This window comes from Nanorana parkeri, unplaced genomic scaffold, assembly GCF_000935625.1.
Source record: "Nanorana parkeri isolate BGI_ZX_2015 unplaced genomic scaffold, ASM93562v1 scaffold910, whole genome shotgun sequence".
In the NCBI taxonomy this organism is placed as follows: Eukaryota; Metazoa; Chordata; class Amphibia; order Anura; family Dicroglossidae; genus Nanorana; species Nanorana parkeri.
The window spans coordinates 631,906-654,086 of record NW_017307178.1 but is presented as its reverse complement, the minus strand read 5'-3'; the positions used below and the strand labels follow the sequence as shown (position 1 = coordinate 654,086).

General features: G+C 40.7%; 1 protein-coding gene across 1 annotated transcript in view; it reads left to right on the top strand.

Annotated features, from left to right (window-relative positions):
- RTF1 (RTF1 homolog, Paf1/RNA polymerase II complex component) overlaps window positions 1-22,181 on the top strand; it is a 38,869-nt gene that overhangs the window by 11,281 nt on the left and 5,407 nt on the right. The window contains exons 3-17 of the mRNA XM_018566039.1: window positions 37-187; window positions 2,191-2,395; window positions 6,048-6,162; window positions 6,928-7,039; window positions 7,591-7,729; window positions 8,191-8,345; window positions 11,302-11,396; window positions 12,581-12,762; window positions 12,909-12,996; window positions 14,676-14,783; window positions 17,309-17,386; window positions 18,605-18,726; window positions 18,821-18,878; window positions 20,264-20,341; window positions 21,131-21,226. Coding sequence (XP_018421541.1) covers window positions 37-187; window positions 2,191-2,395; window positions 6,048-6,162; window positions 6,928-7,039; window positions 7,591-7,729; window positions 8,191-8,345; window positions 11,302-11,396; window positions 12,581-12,762; window positions 12,909-12,996; window positions 14,676-14,783; window positions 17,309-17,386; window positions 18,605-18,726; window positions 18,821-18,878; window positions 20,264-20,341; window positions 21,131-21,226 — 1,782 coding nt within the window. The remainder of the gene's footprint in view (window positions 1-36; window positions 188-2,190; window positions 2,396-6,047; window positions 6,163-6,927; window positions 7,040-7,590; window positions 7,730-8,190; window positions 8,346-11,301; window positions 11,397-12,580; window positions 12,763-12,908; window positions 12,997-14,675; window positions 14,784-17,308; window positions 17,387-18,604; window positions 18,727-18,820; window positions 18,879-20,263; window positions 20,342-21,130; window positions 21,227-22,181) is intronic.

The following is a 22,181-nucleotide window of genomic DNA, read 5'->3' as shown; positions in this document are numbered from 1 at the left end:
TAACTCAATAGTGTTTAATCTTTTGAACTTTTTCAGTGGACTGTCGGGGGAGCAAAAAACAAGAGAAAGCTCAAATCTGGAAAGGGTTTGGATAAGAAAGGGGGAACAAGGAAGTTGGCCAACAAGGGAGCCTCTTCTGGCAGCTCTGGAAAGGAAAGTTCTGGTGAGAGTTCGGCACCTGAGGAAGGTAAGTAAAATGCTTTGTTTTACTGAAATTTATTTGACTGTAATTTGGGACAAATATCTACAACCCCAATTCCAGAAAAAGTTGGGACACTGTGTAAAATCTAAAAACAGAATGCAATGAGAGTTCATTCATTGATCACTTGGATGTGTGGCGTGAAGCACTGGGACATACCTATGATAATTGGATCACTTCACTTCAATGATATGCCTATGTGAAATCACATGGAAAACGGACATCCTAAATTGCAAATAGAGAACTGGCTAAAATGATTTACAGTTCATCATTTTAGAGTTGTGATAGCAAATAGCCAAGAACCGGTATTGTTTATGGAGCAGTGTATGTAAGACCCCTAATTCCTCGTTGAGTAGTATGTTCTATCAAACAGTTAATGGTAGATGTTAGGGATGCACTGATACCAAGTATTTGGGCCAGTAATGACCCGCCGCCCGGCTTCCTGATTGGCTGGGATGGTGGCTTCCCGGGCAGTCAGCATGGAGTCTATTTCTCAGACAATCGAAGCCAAGTGGCGGGTAATGACACGCTGCTCAACTTCCTGATTGCCCAGGAAGCTGGCACCATGCTAGCGGAAGTGCATATAAATATCTACTAAATACAAAAAAATGGTATCGGCGCATCCCTAGTAGATGAGGTCATATATATGTATGGCCTATTTTGTTAAATCTTTTGCTTGGTTGAAGGACAGATATTTTTTGTGTGAACTTTTTACAGTATAGCTAAAGTTAAAAAAAAAGGTAGCTGGTAGAGTTTTATGGCAAGAGACTCTGTATGTCTCTTCAGCAAAAACCTTTATTCCTGCCTTTTTTTTTTTGTCCAAGAAGAGCCGCACTCAATGGTTCCTCCCAAATATATCCAAATTGTATTTCAATCCATGGAACTGCATACACTTTCCAAAGCTCCCCAGAACAAAACATGTAAGGAGAGAGTTTCCTTTTGTTCTGGGGAGCTTTGGAAGGGGGAAGCGAGCCTTTTGCCAGCACCTGGAGGTTCCTCCTTTTATTATGAATCTGACTGCGGAATCTGAGCAGTAAGCGTTGTGGATTACTATATTCCTGCCTGTTATCAATATTTTATCAGTACATATATATTTATAAAATATACAGATGCCGGGAGAGTAGCTGTGTGTGGGACAATATAACCCCCTGTGGGCATGCACAAGAGTTATGTCATCTGTGGCCAGACAGTGGAGAAGAAAGAAGATTCCCAACCGGGAAGAGGAACCTTCAGCAGCACTGTTCTGCTTTAAAAGGACTACGTCATTTTTTTGTTGATACTTTGTGAATCGTGTTTTTTTTTTTTTTAGTATGTTAAAACGTCTTTCCTGTTCCCGAATCTCTAAGCGTAGTGTGATCTGTATGATACCTGCATGATTTTAACATTAGACAAACATTTAGTCACTTTCCACACTCTGAACTGTCCCATGACCCATCACTTAATCTGGGTACTGAAGAACTCTGTAGAATAGATAAATGGCTATAATTGCTTACAGTATTCACTTTTAGAGTTTTTGCTTCTACTATGCTTCCGGTGCCCATAGTTTTGATAGAGCAGACATATATGCTCACTAGTTATGTCCTGTGTTTCTGAACTGAATTTGCTTCATGAATGTTTGGGTTTTGTCAGTGGAGAAAGAAAGTGGCACTGGCAATTCCTTCAGTGTTGCTTATTAAAGGGAGAAACAATAATAATCTGGACAGGTTTCTAACTGACCCAGTAGTGTCTAAACAGCCCATACCTACTTTTTCTGCACCAATAGTATACCACCCTAAATATCCAGCATGCTTCTTTTTCCATGGTCCTGGGCCACGAGGAGAGAAATGTTAATTTAAATGTAAAAGTGAATTACCTATAGAAACCAGTTTCAAATTGCTTTTACAGTTGTGCTACTTTTTTGTGTTGTGTTTATATACATCATATATGTTTATGAAGTAATTTCTTATAGCTTTGAGCAGCTTCACCCTAACTATGGTCTTTTGCCTTTTCAGGTGAAGTTTCTGACTCTGACAGCAATAGTTCTTCATCCAGCTCTGATTCAGACTCTTCGTCTGAAGAGGAGGAGTTTTGTGATGGATATGGAGATGATCTTATGGGAGATGAGGAAGACAGGGCTCGACTTGAACAGATGACTGAAAAAGAGAGAGAACAAGAACTTTTCAACCGAATAGAAAAAAGAGAAGTTCTCAAGAGACGGTAAGTTTTTAGGCAGTTTATCTTCTTATCTTTCAAAGTATTTTATTAATTTTCCAAAGTAGAATAAAAGAATAAAATAGCACATGATGCACAATCAGTATAGCATGCAATTGCATTTCAGATTCTTCCACATTAGCATAGTCAAGTAGTAAGAGGGGATCACTAGAAACCATACACACACTATATAATAGTTCTGTAAAACAGAACATATATATCCACCTATTCTTGCCAATTTATCCCCCATCAGCAAAAACAAAAAACAGTCTGAGAGGAATATCTGGCATAGGGATCCACCTATGTCTGAAGCAAACATTTCTTATGATCTCCTCCATATCTATTTAAATGGAAGACTTTCTGTCCAACATCAAAGTACTAAACAGCTCACGTGTGCGAGCATAAAGAAAGGAAAAACAGACAAAAAGAGAAGGAAATAGATACTAAAGGAAGCAGAACAGCTTAAGAGTCCGAAAAGAGTAGCTCCATTCCGACCAAATAGCCCAACATCTACTTAAACCTTAAACATAGCAGTTTATCTTCTTAAATGTGTTTCCTCCATTGTTGATTGAGGGAATAGAGTACCATTGATTAATATGCATGTGGCTATATCACCACCCACAAGAGCTATGGACATTAAATGAGAACTATGGGGTGAGGGCTTTTCCCCATAGTTCTCATTGTCACAGGTCGGCTAGAACTATGAGGTGAGTGAAAAGCCCTCACCTCATAGTTCTCTTTTAAGTGAAAACACACTTGCTGTATAACTCAGTTTAGCTTAGTGTCCTAAGGCATTCGTACATCTCTCTTCAGCTCTGGTGGATTAAGACTTCTTGTGTGTGGATTTCTTCAGTCAAGCAGTTGCTGGTAGCTTCTTGTTGGATCTCGATGTCCTGAATTTCTCTACTCTTTACCAAGTACTGTGTCTTCCTGGTTGCACTGCTTTCACTGTTTCACCCTGTGTCTTGCCAAGCTTGATCCTGTGAATTCACTGCAACAAATCTTGCCAGGATTTAGAACCAATTCCCAGGCCAGCTCTGAAAACTTGCTATTGTGGTAAGTGGCTGTGCTTCACTGCTTTTACTGCCCCTAAGTTTGTTTTTTTGCTTGCAGCATCTGTGTTTTGTGAGTGGCAGACTTGCTGTGATGCCTGCAGGTCCTCTTCAGAGCTACCCCCTTCTAAGGCTGCATCAGAAGCCTCCTTGGAGTCTTCAGGTGTGCTGTGCCTAGCTACGTTTTTGTTGAGGTCTTCTCTGAAAGGCTTTCTTGTCTTGACTTGCTCACTCCTTGTCTGAATGGCTGGGTTACAGGCAGTACCCCCTTCCTTTTTCCTGATTCCCTGTTTAACTCAAACTTGGATTGTCTGAACTCTACTGAGCCAGAAGATGTGCTTTATGCAGCACATGTCTCTGAAGCAAAATATCTCTCCTAACATTGCAATAAAAAGAGACATTTTCAGATGTCTCATGCAGGCTGTCGTTGAAATGTTGAAGTTGGGACACCTTCCTAATGCAATGCAGCAGCTGTGGACTTATAGAAATCAAAGCAATGTGGCTGGGATCCATCTCGACTGGCTGCATGCAACCTTGGCGATCCAAGACTTCAGAACCTGCAGAAAAGTCGTACTATCTTTTAAGGTTTGCCCCCAACCTGCAGATCTCAGGGTGGGGGAATATCTGTTAGCCTTTGCAGACTTTTGGCTCCGGTATGTCTTATAGTGTTCTGCATACCTCTTTCGAGCCATAGAAGGCTTGGTGTCACAGGAGGGTCAGGTTAAGCTATTGGGAATGGTCCAAGGGCATCTTTATCTGAACTTGTTTACCTTTCCCAAGAATGGAGGAAGTTGTTTACTCTCTGACTTAAAAGTTGTCATTGCTTTTGTGCAGGGGCGTAACTAGAAATCATAGGGCCCCATAGCAAAATTTTGTATGGGGCCCCGTGATTGCTAGTTATGCCACTTGCAGAGCCCACCTGATATACCAAACAGCCCACCTGAGAGTGACCCTGCAGAGCCCACCATAGACTCTCTATAGTGGGCTCTGCAGGGTCTCAAATGAGCTGCACACCTCTTACCTGTCAGCGCTGTCCGCCTCCGTGGTTGCCAGGCCCCGCCTACTCTTCCGTCCCCCGGGCCCCTCCTCCTCTTACATCACTGGCCCCACCTGCTCTTAGGTCGCTGGCCAGTGATGTAAGAGGAGGCGGGGTTGCTCTTAGGCAGGCCCCACCTCCTCCTTCACTGCGAACTCTGACCTCTTCTGCCGTAGCTGCTGGCTGTCTATCTCACATCCCCGTACTCCCTGGCTATCGCCATTTTATGTGCATTGCTGTAGGAGAGATTTACAGCAAATTTGTGCAGCTTGCTTTAAGGCCAAGGTGATTGTTCTGATTCCAGCTCTCCTGCAAATAAGGGGGCATCCTTTTAACAGCTACCCTCTCGTTGGTTTTCTCCCTCTACCAGGATGACTTCCTGGCCTCCATACATGCCCAGGAAGCCTATCTCACTACCAGATTGTGAAGCTTTCTCTCACACTAGGGATATTCACCACGCTGCTTAATCTTCATCCTTAAAGAAGACCTCCAGGAAAAAAAAATTGTATTAACCTTTGCAATGCGGGTTACCCAAGCTTTTAATCATTTGCTTTTTTTTTTTTTTCATTTAAAAATCCAGTAAAAGCATGCATCTTCGCACCACTTCAAATTACATACTTTTACAGCTACTAAACAAACCATACCCGGAAGTCTGAAACCCTGAACTTTCATGAGGTGATAACAGGTTTAAGGAAGTTATGATATTTGAAAAGATGTCAGCTACCCTATTAGATTGCAGGTCTGCTTTTAATAAAATTTGGGATCCCTGGATCAAACCCTTTCTGCCTCCTAGCTTTGACAGGCAACTTTTGAGCATTTGAGTACCCTAGAGAGGTGCCCTGCAGGCCATGCACAACTGGTCTGGATTTTGTCTGCTCCAGTTTTGATAAATCTCCTTCTTGGTGTTTGAGGGCCTGTTCACATGAGTTTCAGGTCCTGATCAGGTCCGGATCTGCAGACGCGGTGCTACTGATGCAGTGCGTTTTGGCCGCGTTTTTCATGCGTTCCAGTTCCGTTTTTTGCTGGAGTGGGGCTGTTAGTAAGTTAGCTGCAGTGCAGTGCGTTTTGGATGCGTTTTTGACGCGTTTGCGTTTCCTGACCGTACAAAATGTGACATGCAGTATTTTTCTGTCGTAACCTGAACGGACTGCGCACGTGAGAACTGTAGCCCATAAAACACATAGGGATACATTGGGATGCATTTTGAGTGCAGGAGCGTACGGATCAGGTCAGCACACAAAACGGACGTCGTGTGAACAGGCCCTCAAGGTATAAAGGAGCATGCGACTCCCTCCATGCAACAATGGCAGGCCAGTCACCAGGCACTAATGTTATCATGTGTAGGCTCCCAAAGGGTTTTTGTAAGCAGGAGCAAAGGAAAGGTGAGTATGTGGCACTGGGTATGGGGGAATTAGCAAAGCACAGGTTTACTTTAAGTCCACACATGATGGACAAGAACCTTCTAGGTAACTGAATTATCACTTTGGGTGCACTGGTCCTCTAATAACTACACCCTTGTGTTTAACTGTAATATAAATTTTCATTGTGCTTGTCATCTTTTTCCTTTTAGGTTTGAGATAAAGCAAAAACTAAAATCAGCAAAGAAGAAAGAGAAGAAATCTAAGAAGAGAAAGCTTGATGATGATCAGGAAAAGAAGAAACAAACACAGATTCTGGAAGCCCAAGCACAGGTAATTGCTCTCAGAAGGTTGTTGCATGGGTTTACATTCTGTCAGGCTTAGGTGTTTTTGCATGAAGTATATCCTCTGTATGGGTGACTTGCATCTTCTGGGTGATCATCCAATTCCATACTTTTTCTTGGAATCTGAAGGCATTCTTGGTGGTGGTTAGTCTTTAGGGGTCTAAGGGAAAGTTCTTCAGTTTATTATCTGGCCCTATCAAATATATAATTGGGAAGCTTTAAGGTAGGAAACTATACATTTCTGTTTTTTTGAAAATTATATCACCAGTTCACACAGATATGTAATCTCTCTGGAAACAATTGAATTTGGCAACTAACATAACTACTAGAGGTGCTCCGAAAATTGAATTTTTAAACCGAAAATTAAAAGAATGTCAGCCAAAACCGAAAAAAAAGTTTCTAACCTTTTTTTTAACTTTTTTTTCTTTTGTTTTTATATATATTTTTCTAAACTTTTTTTTTAAATGATATCTTCTTTTTATTTACTTATTTATGTTAAATATTTTAATTTTTTTAACTTGACAGTTTCGGTAAAATATTAGTGGTTTACAAAGACTCCGGATATTTCCCTTTTTAAAACAGAAAAAGAGATTGAGGACACAGGGTCCTCAATCTCTTTTTCTGCATCCCCTTTTATGAATGAACAGGAATCCTCGTTAAATGGATTGCTAAATTCAAATAGGGATAGCTGAGGAAATGTTTTCTAGGAAATTATGCCAACATTTTCACATAATTTTTTTTTTTTTAGGTCACATCACATAACAAAGAGAGACGGTCAAAAAGAGATGAAAAATTGGACAAGAAATCCCAAGCAATGGAAGAGTTACGAGCAGAGAGAGAGAAGAGGAAGAACAAGACTGGTATAGGAAAATTATATATTTGTATATTTCCAACTATAAATGTACTTTTGGTTAAATTTGTAATTCCCTTTTCAATTCCTGTTTTCTTTTATTTATAATTATGCTTTAGACAAACCTGATCAAAGCATAGATCCTGACTTTATTTTCATCTAAAATTGCATCTTATTACCTGCTAAAGCAAGGGCTTCTCCATCAGTTTATCGAAACTCCTTTTTATGATGGGCATTAGAGATATATAAACAATTGTGCCCATGGGACCAGTGTAAAAAAAATCTATACCTAAAATATTTTTCTTTTTGACCCAATGTTCTATTAGTATTGAAAATTGTCAGGTTTAAGGAGAAAATTGTTTTACCTGTAACCCACTCAGGACCTTCATTCATATGTTCATGTGTAGTGATACTTTTTTTGGATAGGGGGGATTGTTACACCATTTGTTGCTAAAGGAATTAGCATAATTTCTTATGTACTTGTGTTGCCTTTCATACGAATTACAATGTAAAAATGATAATTGCTTTTTTAAACTGTCCTTTACCTGTTTTGTGTGTTAGCTGAACTAATTGCACGAAAGCAGCCTTTGAAGACAAGTGAAGTCTATTCTGATGATGAGGAGGAAGAGGAAGATGAAAAGTCTAGTGAGAAAAGTGATCGTTCGTCCAGATCCTCTTCCTCGTCCGATGAAGAAGAAGAGTAAGAGTAGATTTTTTTCATTGTATTATATGTCAGCAGTATGTTTTATACATGTCTCCAAGTTAATGGAGAATGTCTTTACAGTGCATAAGAACAAAGCTGAGAGGACTATCGGCAATGGACCGGTTGTAGGCAGATTTGTTAAGATTGTAGCTTGACTCGGTCTCTAAAGTAGCACTGCAACAGTATGAATCTTGCTTTTGACCTCTTATTTGTATGTGTTTAAGTGACTATGTCTCCACTACAATGAAAAATGTATCAGATCTTTGCAAAGCTGCCCCAGTTGGCTGAATCGTAAGCTTAGGGGGTCATAAATGTGCAATACACAATAGCCTGGCTTACAATAGATGTCTAGTTTTGTCACTAATGTGGTTTATAAAGTAGTGATAATTGTAAAGTTATGCTGGCATTTTTACCTAAATTAAAAATGTGATGTTTCTGTATGTTTTATTTCATGTCAGAAAAGAAGAAATTCCTCCAAAGTCTTTGCCGGTTTCTTTGCCTGAAGAACTTAATAAAGTCAGATTATCACGACATAAGCTGGAGCGATGGTGTCACATGCCATTCTTTGCTAAAACGGTGTCTGGTTGCTTTGTAAGTGTGTCCCCAAAAAAGGGTATAAAATTAATTTCAGTACAGCGCTGCATGACGCAATAAATGTCAGTCAAAGTACCACAGCGCTGAATACTGAAAAATGGCCTGGATGGGAAGGGGGTTTAACACCGCGGATGTCAACTGGTTAAATTGAGCTAGTTTAAATACCTGCGTTTCTCTTTATATTGGCTTCGTGTACTTGGAAAGGGTAAGGTCAGGAATGTAAAATCACAGTTCTTTTGCTTTTCGAAGTGCTGCCAGTCTGTCAGTAGGAATAATTCCTATGTGGAGGGATGGACTTCATCATTGTGCTGCTGAACCTTCAAGGTGGGATTAAGAAGCAGGATTTAAAGTTTTCTTTCTGGCATATTGAAGGACACAGGAAGTCATTACTGTTGGGTTATACTGCTGCCTGTAGGAGGATTTGAACACTGGCAAACAAAACAATTTGTAGGCCAGCCCTGGATAATAACCTTTTATCTGTTCCCAGCATGTCTCAGTTTTTTATGCTGAATTGATGTCGTTTCTTCAGCTCTAACCAATTTTTTGGTTAGCATTTTCTCTCTTCAGCAAAGACTCTCCTCATTCACCGCTGCTTAAACTGGTCTCTGCTTGTCAGCAGTCTGGATCCGCCTTTCCCTAGCCTAGCTTTTGAGTGCCGGACCCCACTAAACTGGATGTTGCGGGGCTAGCCTGGAAGTGACATTTGGGCATGGAGTTCTGCTTAAGGTGCTTCCCATACCCGTTCTGGTAACAGGTTAGCTGTAGGGAACTTTTTAGGTTCAGAGCCACTGGCATGGCCTTAGAGCGTGCCTTGTATCTGAAGACTCACTTTGCGAGTAGTCCGATCAGGCCAAGCAACAGGAGCTTCCTCATTATTTGGAACATCAGCACATTTAAATTCCCTTGTTATGTTGGTTACCACAGAAGAGATTAACACTGATGAATCGAGCGCTGATGTCATCGGCTGTATGGAGTGTCATGTGCGCTCTGCACTCTTTCTTGTCAGTCTGCATTGAGGAATGGTCTTACCATTGCTGCTCCTGCTTTCAAGAGCCACGTGGACCAACAGTCCTCGGTCTGTTCCTGCTGCCCCCCTACAGTGACTTGGCCACCACCAGCCATCTGACTTTACATCCGCTAAAGGTGCCCATACACCTTACGACCATCGCAAGACCTTTGTCTTACGATGGTCGTAAGCGCATTGAAAGCTCGTACGATCTGCCCATCTTGGACGGGCAGATCGTACTTGCGATCATCGAAAGCCCGCTCCCCTGAGGGCCGGGCTTCCGATGACCGCAGTGAGGGGCGGGCTTCCGATCACTGCAAACGGGCAGTGTGCGCGTGCGCACACCGGCCCGTTCGGCAGTTGTCGAACAAGCAGGCCACTAACCCGACGAGAATCGTACGATTCTCGGCGGGTTTTCAAGCCTGCTTGTTCGACGGAAGACGTGCGACCGTACAGTAGAAACGGTCGCACGCCTTCCATACACTGTCCGATTCTCGTACGGTCGTGTGATTTCCTGCGATTCTCGTACGAGAATCGTACAGTGTATGGGCACCTTAACGGTGGTTGTGTTTGTGAGTACCTGAGGCCTTTCCTCATACCCTGAGCTACATTGCATTACCACCTTCAGGCTTCAACATGTCTGATTCTTGACAAGGTGGGGTAGATTTGGGCGGCAGGGGCAGGCCTACCCCATCATGCCGGCTGGCTCAGCTCATACTCCACTAACAGCTCCAATTCTGCTTGTATATATGGGTGAAGCCAATGTTTGGCCACTATCAGGGGCTTACCTAGGCTTTGCTTTTGTTCTTTTGCCTTGTGCCCTACTCCTGAATATAACGCTGTAACCCAATGGTTAGAGATTCAAAATCCCAGCTGTGTCTTGTGGTGAATATAAGAGATAAATTCTTTTTAGAATATAGATGTAATGTGATACTGGTAGAGATTTACAAGAGAAATAAGATTATCAGATTGGGACCTGCTCTTCAAGATTGCCCAATGTTAAGGTCCTTTTGTGTCTGGGGAGATATGTATTAATTAGCTAAGAGCTCTATTAATGTCATAAATGAGGTAGAGCTGTCAACGCTTGCACATGCCTTTGAATAATGTGGCACTTAGAAGATGTGGATGCTAGAAGGAGCCATAGGTTCTATTAACAGAAATTTGCCCTCTTCATAAATTAAAAGCCAAAACAAGATTTGAATACACTTTCTACAGGTACGGCTTTTTCCTCTATTAGATGCTATGCCGGTACCATAAATAACCAGTTGTTCATGCTTTAGGGCTAATTGTTTCTAAATGCATTATACAACTTGCTGTATGTTTCAGTGCAAGCGACATTAATAGAGAACAGCATATTGATTTTTTTTTTTTAAACAGTCTATTCCCACCAGTGTGTTTTTTTGCAGTGCATTGAGATCATGTCCTTCATGCTGTGTTTTGTGTGCATTGACCTACAGGTTGCCATTCAGTTTAATTGAAATGGAGTTGTTCAAAACCACACGGCAGGAGACGAAAGTTTAAAATGTTGTTCAACTTTTACAGTCAAATATGTAAAAACCATATGTTTATGTTCCTATTCACGCAGCATACCTAAAAATAATTTTTACAAATATATTTCTTTGGTGAAGGCCTTGGTTTAGATTCCAGTCTACTCTGAGCAGTGTGAAAGTAGCGGGACAAACTGGGGGTCAGGCTGAACTTCCCCTCATTAACATACAATGCTTCTACGGCTTTGACCCTTTGTTGGGTCAGACAGTGTTCAAATCTCGTTTACAACTGATGAGATCTGCCAACACAGTGTAGACCGAGCTAATTCGAGTAAACCTAACTTCCCGCCAAATTAACATTATGTGAAATGTGGGGGGTGCTAGGCAGAATTCTAAAGCACTTAATGGCACTTTAAAAATGTTGCTTACTTTTTTAAGTGTCATTAAGCAATTTCTAAAGTAGATGTTTTGTCCCAATTTAGCTGCAAAAGTGGAAATACACTTCAAATCTGCTTTCATTTTGTTCAATCTAACAACCAAGACCTTTGCTGAAATCTTTAAAGACATGTTTATTAAAGTATAACTAAAAGTGAAACGTTTAAGATTCGGATAGAGTGCTGAGTGGTTAGAACCACGGACAGGTTTTTATTGCTGTCTCCCTCCCCTCATCCCCAGTCTCACAAAGAATAAAAGTAAGGGTAAATCCAAAATTTTGAGTTGCCACCAGAATAGGAATAGAGGAATCTTCCAATGGGGACACTTGTTCTATGACTAAGCGGGGATTTTCTTCACAGTTTAAAGATATTCACTTCCTGCTGCCTATACAGGACAGGAAGTGAATAGAAATGTCTTAATGAGACACGGATGTCAAACAAAAAAAACTGACAGCAGCTTTAACCTTTCCCTTCTCCTATACAAATAAAAAAAACAGCTGTGGCTTTGGGTATACTTTAAACCTGAGGAGCTTTGTGATTCACAATATAGTAGGTCCTTGGGTCCCTGCTTATTCTGTCCTCACGTCACAATAGGTAACAAGAGGAAATCTCCTTAAGTTGAGGACATTTGCTCCCATTGGATGATTTCACTTCATGCCCTGGTGACAGCTCTAAAATTTTGGATTTCATTTACGGTCTTGGTTGGTGGCATTGATAATCAGGACAAATAGGGGAGTGACTCTTTGCAGCAGGGACACAAAGAACAAAGAAATAAAACATTCTGAGGGTCTAACCCTCCTACTCCATGCACAACTAAAGATTTCGTGTTTAGTGTAAATGTTTAGCCCTCACATATACGTAAAATGTTTTTCCATCTAAATTTATTGAGGTTCTACATAGGGATGCACCGATATATTGTCCGAAAATGGCACTTTTAGCAAAATGCAGAAAGTGCAATTTTCTGGCCGATATAGCGGTGCATCTGTTCTATCTCTCCTCCTCGCTGGGCGCTGCTCTGTGTCCTAGCGGGGAGGAGAGAAACTGTCAGAGGAGGCCAAGCACTACAGGAGGAGAGCGCTGTAAGCGGCCGGCGTCTCTCCTCCCCGCACCGCTCAACCTCCTGTCACAGATCAGGAGAGCGGTGTGGGCGGCGACAGCTTGCTTGCTTGCTCAGCCTCCATTTTTCAGTTTTGAGATTTTTATGACCACTGTCATTTACCCTAACCCTGAAGTATCCAAATTAGCCAGTTTTGTTTTCAAAGTATTGCAACTAAAATGGCGGTTTATATTTTTTTCAGTTATCAATTCTTATCTGTGTTTAATGCAGTCTTATCAGAAGATATATTTTGTGTATTTTTATAAGATACCAGATATTTTGTTTTACTGTGTGAGCCTGTTGAAATATTTATGGCTTTCCCCTTTGCAGGTAGCAGAGATCACTGGTGTTGTAGAAACAGGAAAAGTTTATCAACTGGGTAGTACAAGAACAAATAAAGGCCTTCAGTTAAGGTAACGCAGCATTTTTTACCTCATGTTTCTTTACCTCATTTTTGTACCTTTTATGTTTCTGATGTCTTGCATGATGGACTCTGGGTTAGCAGATTTGCTGTATAAGGCCCTGATAGTGTACAATAACATCAGTTCTTTTGATGCAGACACGGCAGTGACCAGAGGGTATTTCGCTTGGAGTTTGTCTCGAATCAAGAATTTACAGAGAGTGAATTTATGAAATGGAAAGAAGCTGTAAGTATATTTTTTATAAAGTGATAACCACAAGCATCTACATGAATCTTCCTTTTGGTAGTGCCTAAGAGTATCAACACAAATGTGCATTCTACAAGTCGATGCTTATTTCTAATATCCCATTGCCACAAGGTCAGAGTGAAGATAGCTCTCCTGATGCTTGTCTTTAGTTGAAAGTCATCACAAGGTATATATTTACACACGCACACATGCACAGGTCTCTCATCTTGGATAAATCTCTTTTCTTTGAGATATGGATTCTAAATTGTAATACATTTGTGTGATTTACCCCGAATGTAATGTGATTGCTTGATGTATTCAAAATGTTTATACACCCCACTCATGATGTACTTTTTATTTTATTTTCCAGTGTTTTGTTAAATGGTAGTTTTCATCAATACCTTTTGATAACCAGGTTTTTCTGTTGCTTGTTTTGGGTCACCAGAGGACATTAGTATATGTCCTCCTGTGACCCTGAAGAGAACTATGGCCAAAAAAGGTTGCCCCATAGTTCTCTTTAAACCTACATATAGTTACATAGTTGATGAGGTTGAAAAATACACATCTGGTTCATCAAATGTGTGTGTAAGTTTGAGTCACTCGGGGGTCTATTGATAACAAATTTACAGGGCCCTTCGTCTTGTGAATATCTATGAACTTTTTGTTTTGTGCAGATAAGGATGAAAGGAACATTCTTATGGCCACTAGATGGAGCTGAGGAGCATAGGAAATAAATAGCTCAATAGTGCCATCTAGTAGCCACAATGCAGTATTACATAACAATACATTCGACCTGAAAAGAGAAAAAAATGATCAGACCATTCACAAAGGGCCCTGTGATTTTTGTTTTAGAAATACACGCACTTAAGAGTTCCAATAGCCTTGTGTTATGCTTTCTGAGGAAGACATCCAAAAGTGTTTTAATTTACTAACACTTTCTGCTAATACCACTACCTTGGGGAGAGAGATCCACGTTTTCAGGCCTCTGTCAGTAAAGAACCCCTTCCACAAATTAATCTCATCTTGCTCAGCCTCAAATTATGGCCTCAGTTACATGATCACCTCAGGTATATTTGGATTGTGATTTTATCCCCTCTTAAACTTCTTCTCTTCTCTGAAATGAATAAGTGTTATCTTTGTAATCTTTCCATCTAGCTGAGGTCCTCCAGCCCCCTTAATTTTGTTGCCGTTTGCTGAACCGTTTTTAGTTAAAGGACCTCTTTCCCGAGGACAGGTGACAAATCTGAACTGCATTTTCAAGATGAGCTGACTAAGAACTGAAGACACAGTATAGTCTTATTCTTTAATCATTTTCTGCTAAAATTGTGCTCCGCGACACAAAGTGGGTTTTGTACGGCTTACAAGACTGTCAAAACACGCTCAAGCTTCTATAAATACACATTCAAGTACACATTGACCCTTCAGGCCTTTCTTTATCTATGTACTCTGTTGCTGAGTTGCTACAAACCTGTAGCTATAAATAGTTGATATTTACCATTTATGCAAAAGATCAACCACAAAAACAGTGCACCATCAAACCTAAAGCATGTATAATGCCTACTATTTTGTTTTTATACCCCTTAACTTTTAGAGTCCATCATCCTTTTTAGGTATCCTGAGAGGCTTTAATTGTCCATTTCAATCTGTTAATAAATGAAATATTTGTTTTTACTTTGTAGATGTTTTCAGCTAGCATGCAGCTTCCAACATTAGATGAGGTCAACAAAAAAGAGGTGACAATTAAAGAGGCAATGAATCATAAATTCAATGACCAGGACATTGAAGACGTAAGTGAGAACGTATTTTGCAATTTTTTACGACTACCCTGGTTAATATTATATATTAAGTTGCTGAAATATTTTATTTAGAAATTGTATCTGATGGCATTTATTTGTGACTTACGAATTATAGAAATACTCTACTAGAGTGTGGGTGAATAACTGCAATGCAGAATTGCAAAAATACATTTTGATTGTACGTTTTTCTGAACCTGTTTGTAGCTGTCATTAGGAAGCACTCACTAATTTAATTTTTTTTAAATGAGAAATTAATTGGTCATTTTACAGTATACCTATGGTAACTTTCTCCCAAAAGGTAAGGTAAGGCTTCTCTCAGGTGTGTGTCCCCCTTCCCTGCTGTCTCATAGTTGGTGATTTTTACCTTGTTTCTTGGACAGCAGCCTCCTCCTTACTGGGAACAGGAGTAGCTGCATATGCCAAGTGGTGGACTTTAGCACTGGAAATAGAAGCGTGATGACCTCGGGTGACTTTCCTTCATTTCTAGATAAAGTATGGCCAACTGCCATGATAAGAACTGTGTGACAAAAATATATTTATGGATGTTTAGATAATGCTATTAGTAATAGTCAATCGAAAGCCCTATGACTAGCACTTTTGGCATCTGACCATGACAAACTATTCCACTTAACCCCTTCATAACCAGTGTTGTACAGTGTACGTCACTGGCATCGGGCCCGGTTTTAAACAGAAAGCCGCCGGGACTCTGTTTAAACTTGTAAAGCCGACTGTCTGCTTTACAGTAGAAGCGTGAGCCGCCAGATCGCTTCTACGGGCCGGTAAAATCTGGATTATAACATGTAAACAAACAATGAAAAAAGGCCTCGGTCATGAAGGGGTTAAAGAAACCGTATCTACACATTATTATTATTATACAGGATTTATATAGCGCCAACAGTTTGCGCAGCGCTTTACAATATAAGGAAGACATTACAATCACAATACAATTCAAGACAAGATGGTAAGGAGGGCCCTGCCCGTGAGTGCTTACAATCTAAAATGGAGGGGCCTGTGATACATGAGGAGGTAGCTGTGTGGGGATGAATTGTTTGAGAACGTGATGGTTCAATGGTTAGGTTGAGGTGGGATAGGCTTCCCTGGTGATATGAGTCTTTAGGGAACACAGTCTCAAAGAATACAAGGAGTTCTGTGATTGCTGGACGAGAGACGTTGCATCCTCGCCCTTTCCTCTAGTCTTGTATTCTGTGAGAAAAATACAAGGCCTTTTGTGAATGGGCAAAGAGTGGCGATGCAGTCTGAGCCTTTTACTACCCTACCCTCATGTTTCTCCCCTGCAGCACCTAGAAGCTCAGCACTATGTGTAGGAGCCAGCTTGTTGCAAAGTATGATTTTTTTTTATTTTTTTTTAGAGGAAGTTATTAATCTCAGGATTATCCTGTGTGGCATGCTCTATCTGTGGCTGGCGTATTTTTGTGGTCAAGGGAGCATTCCAGCGTTCATGACATGGTTTAATGCAATGTAAAGGTGACCTGTCTCTTCGACTGCAGATAAGATGTGGCTTAGTAGCCGGTTACCGACCGGTGGCGGTTTTTCAGGAATTAGGCCATAGTCCCCCTGGGGAGCATGTTCAAGCTTTTTTTAAATTCCTCCTGTACAGAGTTAAGCTGAAGAGAGTGTGTAGTAAATGGCCCAAAGAGAAGTGCTTCTTTGTTGCCATGGTTTGTAATAGAAAATATAAAGGAACATTGCAAAAAAACATTCCAGTGAAAAAGTGTTAGTACTAGGTAGCAAACAGCAGTTATTTACACGTGTTACTTCTTATGCACCATAAAGATGACCTTTCTGTAGGAAATGCAGGTAATTGTTAAGAGGAAGGGGTTTAAAATGGCTGAAGAGGAACAAAAGGTGCCGAGTAGCAAGAAGCTGCATACCAATGAGATCTGTGGGATGGCATTAACCCAATCTGGTGACTTTGAAGAGTACTGTTCATAAAAAGCGCTAGTGGAGTGCTGATAACCCCATGTCGTTGTCTGGATCACAGCGCCTTGCAAACCAGGGAAGGATCTTTGTTTGGTGAAGGAGGGATGAGGGAAGAGCTTATCTTGGATAGGTAGAACATGGCTGTGAAACTGTTATCACAGCATAAAATACCGCCAGTCACTGCTGGAGGGAGGCTTTACCAAAATCTAGCTGGCTGGACAGACATGTGCAAATCAAAATCTTGCATACAATCTGGTGCATTCTGTTTTGTGCAGCAGCAGCTAGGTGATTTCCACACACTTCTGTGTTTCCCCAAGCTATCCTGTGAGCTTTTCTTGCCTGTTAACCTTTCCTACTGTCCACACACAGGCAAGACATGGGGTACTATACAGGTTAGTGCCACCAGCTGCAGTTTTTCAGCTAAACTACATTGCCAATTTAAACTATTGACCTTGCCTAATTTGCTGCATGTGTTTTTTGTGGTCTAATAAGTTCCATCTTTCTGATTATTCTGAATGTATAGCCTTCTATGCATGCCATATGTTACAGTATTTTCTTTAATTTTTCCATTGTAGATTGTAAAGGAGAAGGAACGATTCCGGAAAGCTCCATCCAATTATGCCATGAAGAAGACACAGCTTATGAAAGATAAGGTAAAAATCCAGTGGAAATTCTGTAAGATAGAGATGCCTTGAATGTTCAGTTCCTGTGCAGAAGATTGAGTACACTTTTAAAAATGGACAGCAGGGATTGATTAAGTAATTTGTGTCGCCGATCTACAAAAATAGTCCAGAATATCAAAGCTTCAAAAATATCTTCCTCGATTGCATAAGTAGTTTTGTTCCAGAGCCTCTGGCATTGCCCCAGGGTTTGCCCTGTCTCTGAAAACTCACTCTGTGAGTGAGCCGGTCGGGCCAAGCCCCAGGAGCCGCCCAGTTGGCACATTTCAGAGGGGACAGTCCTTTTGCAATGGGTTATCCCATTTCACATTGCAACAACTGTTCCAGGGATGTTTGTTCAGTGCTGGTGCTGACATCTTCAAACATGGAATGCTGTTATCCTCTGCTCATAGAGTATAATTCGTCCTCTGTAGCTCAACTGAGTGGGCCAGGGTCCTCTGCCCTGTCAATCGGGGTTTCTACTACAATCACCCAAGATTTTGTGGCCCATTTTACCCAGTCCCTGGCTGCCTCTCACCACAGAGGATTTGTTCAGTGCATTCTTAGGCTCTGCTTTTGGAACTCTTTGGAGGTATTCCCTTCTCCACTTTACCCTTAGGTGGCCCTTTCCCTGAAGTTTTCACCTCTGCTAAGTGAGTGTCTGACCTGATTCTCAGTGGTTACCAACATTACAGAGCCGCAAAAACCTGATCACGTACAGTGTACGTGAGCAGTCATTTGGGCACTTCGTCTCGCGACGTACAGTGTACATCTCCAGTCACAAAGGGATTAAAGAATAGTGTCCTCAAATTGTGTGAAGTGTAACTCATAGGTTAGTCAATTTTGATTCTAGGCTCCAAAACTCAAATGTATGAAAAAGCTCAAGGTGGTTTGAATTCTTGAGCAAAGCTCTGTATGCTCTGAACAACGATGTCTAAGCTTTACTATAACAAAAAAAGAAAAAGCATTCACTAATTTAGATCAGTCCATTTTGTGTTCTCTGAATTGGATTCAAAGCTGTACACCCACGCCACTACAGTAGATCAGATGACAGACATTCCTAGAATTAGTGTAGCTTTAGTTAATAGGCTGGAGCTGTAAACATTTAAAGAAATGAAAGCAGAGCCTGGTATAGAAATAAAAATCCATGAAATATGTAATACAGCTGCCTACTTTATGGAAGTGACTGATACTAATTGATGTTTATTGTAGGCCATGGCAGAGGAAGCTGGAGACCAAGACAGGGCAAAACAGATTCAAGATGAGCTGAATGAATTGGAGGAAAGGGCCGAGGCTCTGGACCGTCAGCGAACCAAGAATATTTCTGCCATCAGGTATTCCTGGACATACCTGGCGGTAATGTTTGAGATTTAATTTTGTGATATCCTGTTGTCAGTACTTATCTATTTTGTTCTTTTTTTTTCTCAGCTACATTAATCAGAGAAACAGAGAATGGAACATAGTGGAGTCTGAGAAAGCTTTAGTGGTGAGTGAATTGTGCATAATGTATTTTCTCTCTCCCCCTCCGCTCTGGCTGTGGTACGTGGTAGACCTGAATTAAATGTAATGACGTCACGGGTACATAGACCGCCGGAGTGCGGGGGAGAAGAGCTGTGGGGTTCGGTTTAGAAGCCAGGTGGGACCAGGGATCGGGTGAGTATTTCTTTATTTTTGCCTCCTAGACAAAATGAGCATGTAATGCTTGCAGTGCGGGGGTAGCCCCACTGCATGGGTTGCTTTTTTAAAATCCTAAGGTATATATATGTATATCCACTTTATCTCCTTTGGAGTTCCATAAGTTCATTTCTTCTGTATACCATTCTGGAAATCAGGGCACATTTTGGCAGATACCAACCAATTATGACCTCTGTTCCCTATATTGTGTATTATTAGGCTTTTAAAACCATGGAACTGCATATAACTGGTGACATTATTTGTGGAATACAGTGGTGTAACCCCTTCAGTCTATTGTAGGGAGACATGCTTATGGCTAGACCACATATATCCATAACGGTGATATCACCAGTGCATGAAAATATTCTGTAGGATCTTGTATTAACACCCATAGACACATATTGGTAAGCAAAAGCCAAACACAACAGCTGTGCCATACAAAGGATATATTTCTTGGACACAATACAGGTCACCTTTTGGTAATATTAAACACTATCAAGATTGTTAACCATCGAGAGCTCCAACCATTTGGCTTGGAATTTAGTCGGGCAACCTCTGGCCTTATATGTCATCTTCTTAAGTAGGACCGTCCAGTCTACCAAGGATTTCCATTTTGTCATGAAACGTGGAATACTACTTTGCCAGTGCCTAACAATTCGTTTTTATGCATAGAAAACGTATGGTTAGAGTCTTTAAGGGCAAAGGAATATCCAGATCACCAGCATATCCCAGAATACAGCACATTGGGCAATGAATGTGTGGTGCAAGTTTAGTAACATCATGCCAATAAGAGCTAATTACAGGGCAGCTCCAGATCATGTGCCACAGAGCAACGAGAACAGGGAGCTGAAGGACGTTTGCCCAAATGAAACATCCTAGATGGCGTGAATAATATTCTATGCAAAAATCTCAATTGTACCAGCTTATCCCTGGCAGCAATAACTGAAGGTATCATATGTGAAAGCAGGTTCCCAAGCCTCATCAGACAGGGATGGAAGATCATGCAAACACTTGTCACGCAACCTATGAAGATCGTAATTATTAGCCAACAAAGTGTATGCTGTATATTTCTTGCAACAATAATAGCTCTGAAATCCAACATATGAAGATATACACATATTTGTACACGTTGGCAGTAAAGATAATAAAATAAAAGTCAGGTAACACTTTCTCACCCAGAGCTTTGTTCCCTTCTAGGCTGAAAGTCAGAGCATGAAGCAACAGCAAATGGATCCATTCACTAGGAGACAGTGTAAACCAACTATGGTGTCCAATGTAAGTGTTATTGTTATGTTTATAGACCTGTAGTATTTAAACAGAATAGATTGTGTATTATTATAGTTTAGGTTTTATTTAGTTACATTTTGCTATACCTGGTTGTACATTTTTGGAGAGCTGTACTCGAGTGGGTGAACGAGGGTTGGGCAATGAAATTACACCTTCTATACAATTCACCTTTTTACATTTTACAAATTCTTCTGCAACCCTACTCTTTCAGGTCAGAAGCGATTGGTGTTGAGCTATAGCTTTGTGACAACTGGAGACTAGAAATAGTATTGGAAAATGCTAGGCACTCGCCCTGACTCCATGTCAAATATTTGTAAAGAGTTCTGTTTTAAATGTCTTACTGGTGACTCTTTAATCATATAAATTTAAATTACAAGCTGGTTTATGTAGAACTTTTAAGAACATCAGTGAAAGAAAATATATTATAGGACATTATTATAACAGAAAATGCTAAAAAATTGATTGTTATAGCAGTGATGAATATTTTCAAATACAGTTGGCTGAAAAAATTGCAACTGTTTATAGTACATCCTTTTGCAAAAGAATGACATTGATATAACACAGCGGACTTTCAGCATAAATATCAGAATAACTGGATCCTGTGAATGCTGATGATAGTGCTCCTACATAATATGACTTTTCCCATTCGGTTTACTGCTCACTTGCAACAACGTCAAACATTGCATGCCTCTTTGAATGTGTTATGTCATATATTTTCTGTGCTTCAACTTCTGCAAATGTGTGAAGACATTCTAATATATAGTTCACTTTTTACAGTCCAGAGATCCTGCAGTCCAGGCTGCCATTATTGCTCAACTGAATGCAAAGTATGGATCAGGCGGTATTATGGACACATCCCTAGACAAGGCCACGGTAAGACATAGCTCTGTCTGCATATGAAAAGACCTGTGTAATTCTACAACAACTTAATTCTAAACTAACACCTTCCATTATTCCCAAAAGTTTGTATAGCATATCTTCAGTGAGTGTATATTTTGAGTCTCTATTTTTTTTGACAGGACTTTCACATTTGTACTTGCTTGCTCTTTAATGTTTTTGTTGATTATATTAAAAAAAAAAAATAGAGAATTATTGATTAGGTGCTACATGATGCTGTTAGTGGTGCAGTGCTATAATTGTGCTTTCTGCTTAAAAGCTGTTGAAATAAGTTAGACATGCACTGTTTGCAATTAGCTGTCTACTCATAGACTTGCATTATAAGAAAGAATAGTACAGCCAAAGTCAATGTGTAGCACCCCAGTCGCGCCAGGCAGATCGCAGGGTTTTCCCGCCGCGATACCGCCCGTACAATCGCGGTTGAAAAAAACCACGCTGTGCGTGTCGTAAAAGAAGGTACATGTACCTTTTCTCAACGATTGCCACGCAGATGTAGCCTAATTGAAATCACAAGCCCTAAAGGGTAAATATTTTTTCCCAAGTAATTTAGGAAAATGGAATTACCTGCACAAATCTGGCCCCCTCTCTGTCCCTGCTATACTCTCCTTTTGGCGAACGGTCCTTCCCATCCACCAGTACGGGGGCACTATCTGTACCCCATACTGCAGTCCAGTGCAGCCCTGTGTTCTGAATTTCGCCCGCAAATTGCAAATACTCATTGGTCAGTGCGGTCACCTGACGGCGCTGGCCAATGAGAAGCACTTCTTAGCACTGCTAAATATGGTTGTGGTTAAAATAATTTTTTGTATCAGGACAAGTAGATTGTTATGAGGGACAAGTAGATTAGGCCAACGCTTCAGTCCTTGGATAAGTACTTAAAAAAAAAAAATTCCACACCCCTATATGCATGTGGATATAAATTATATATATA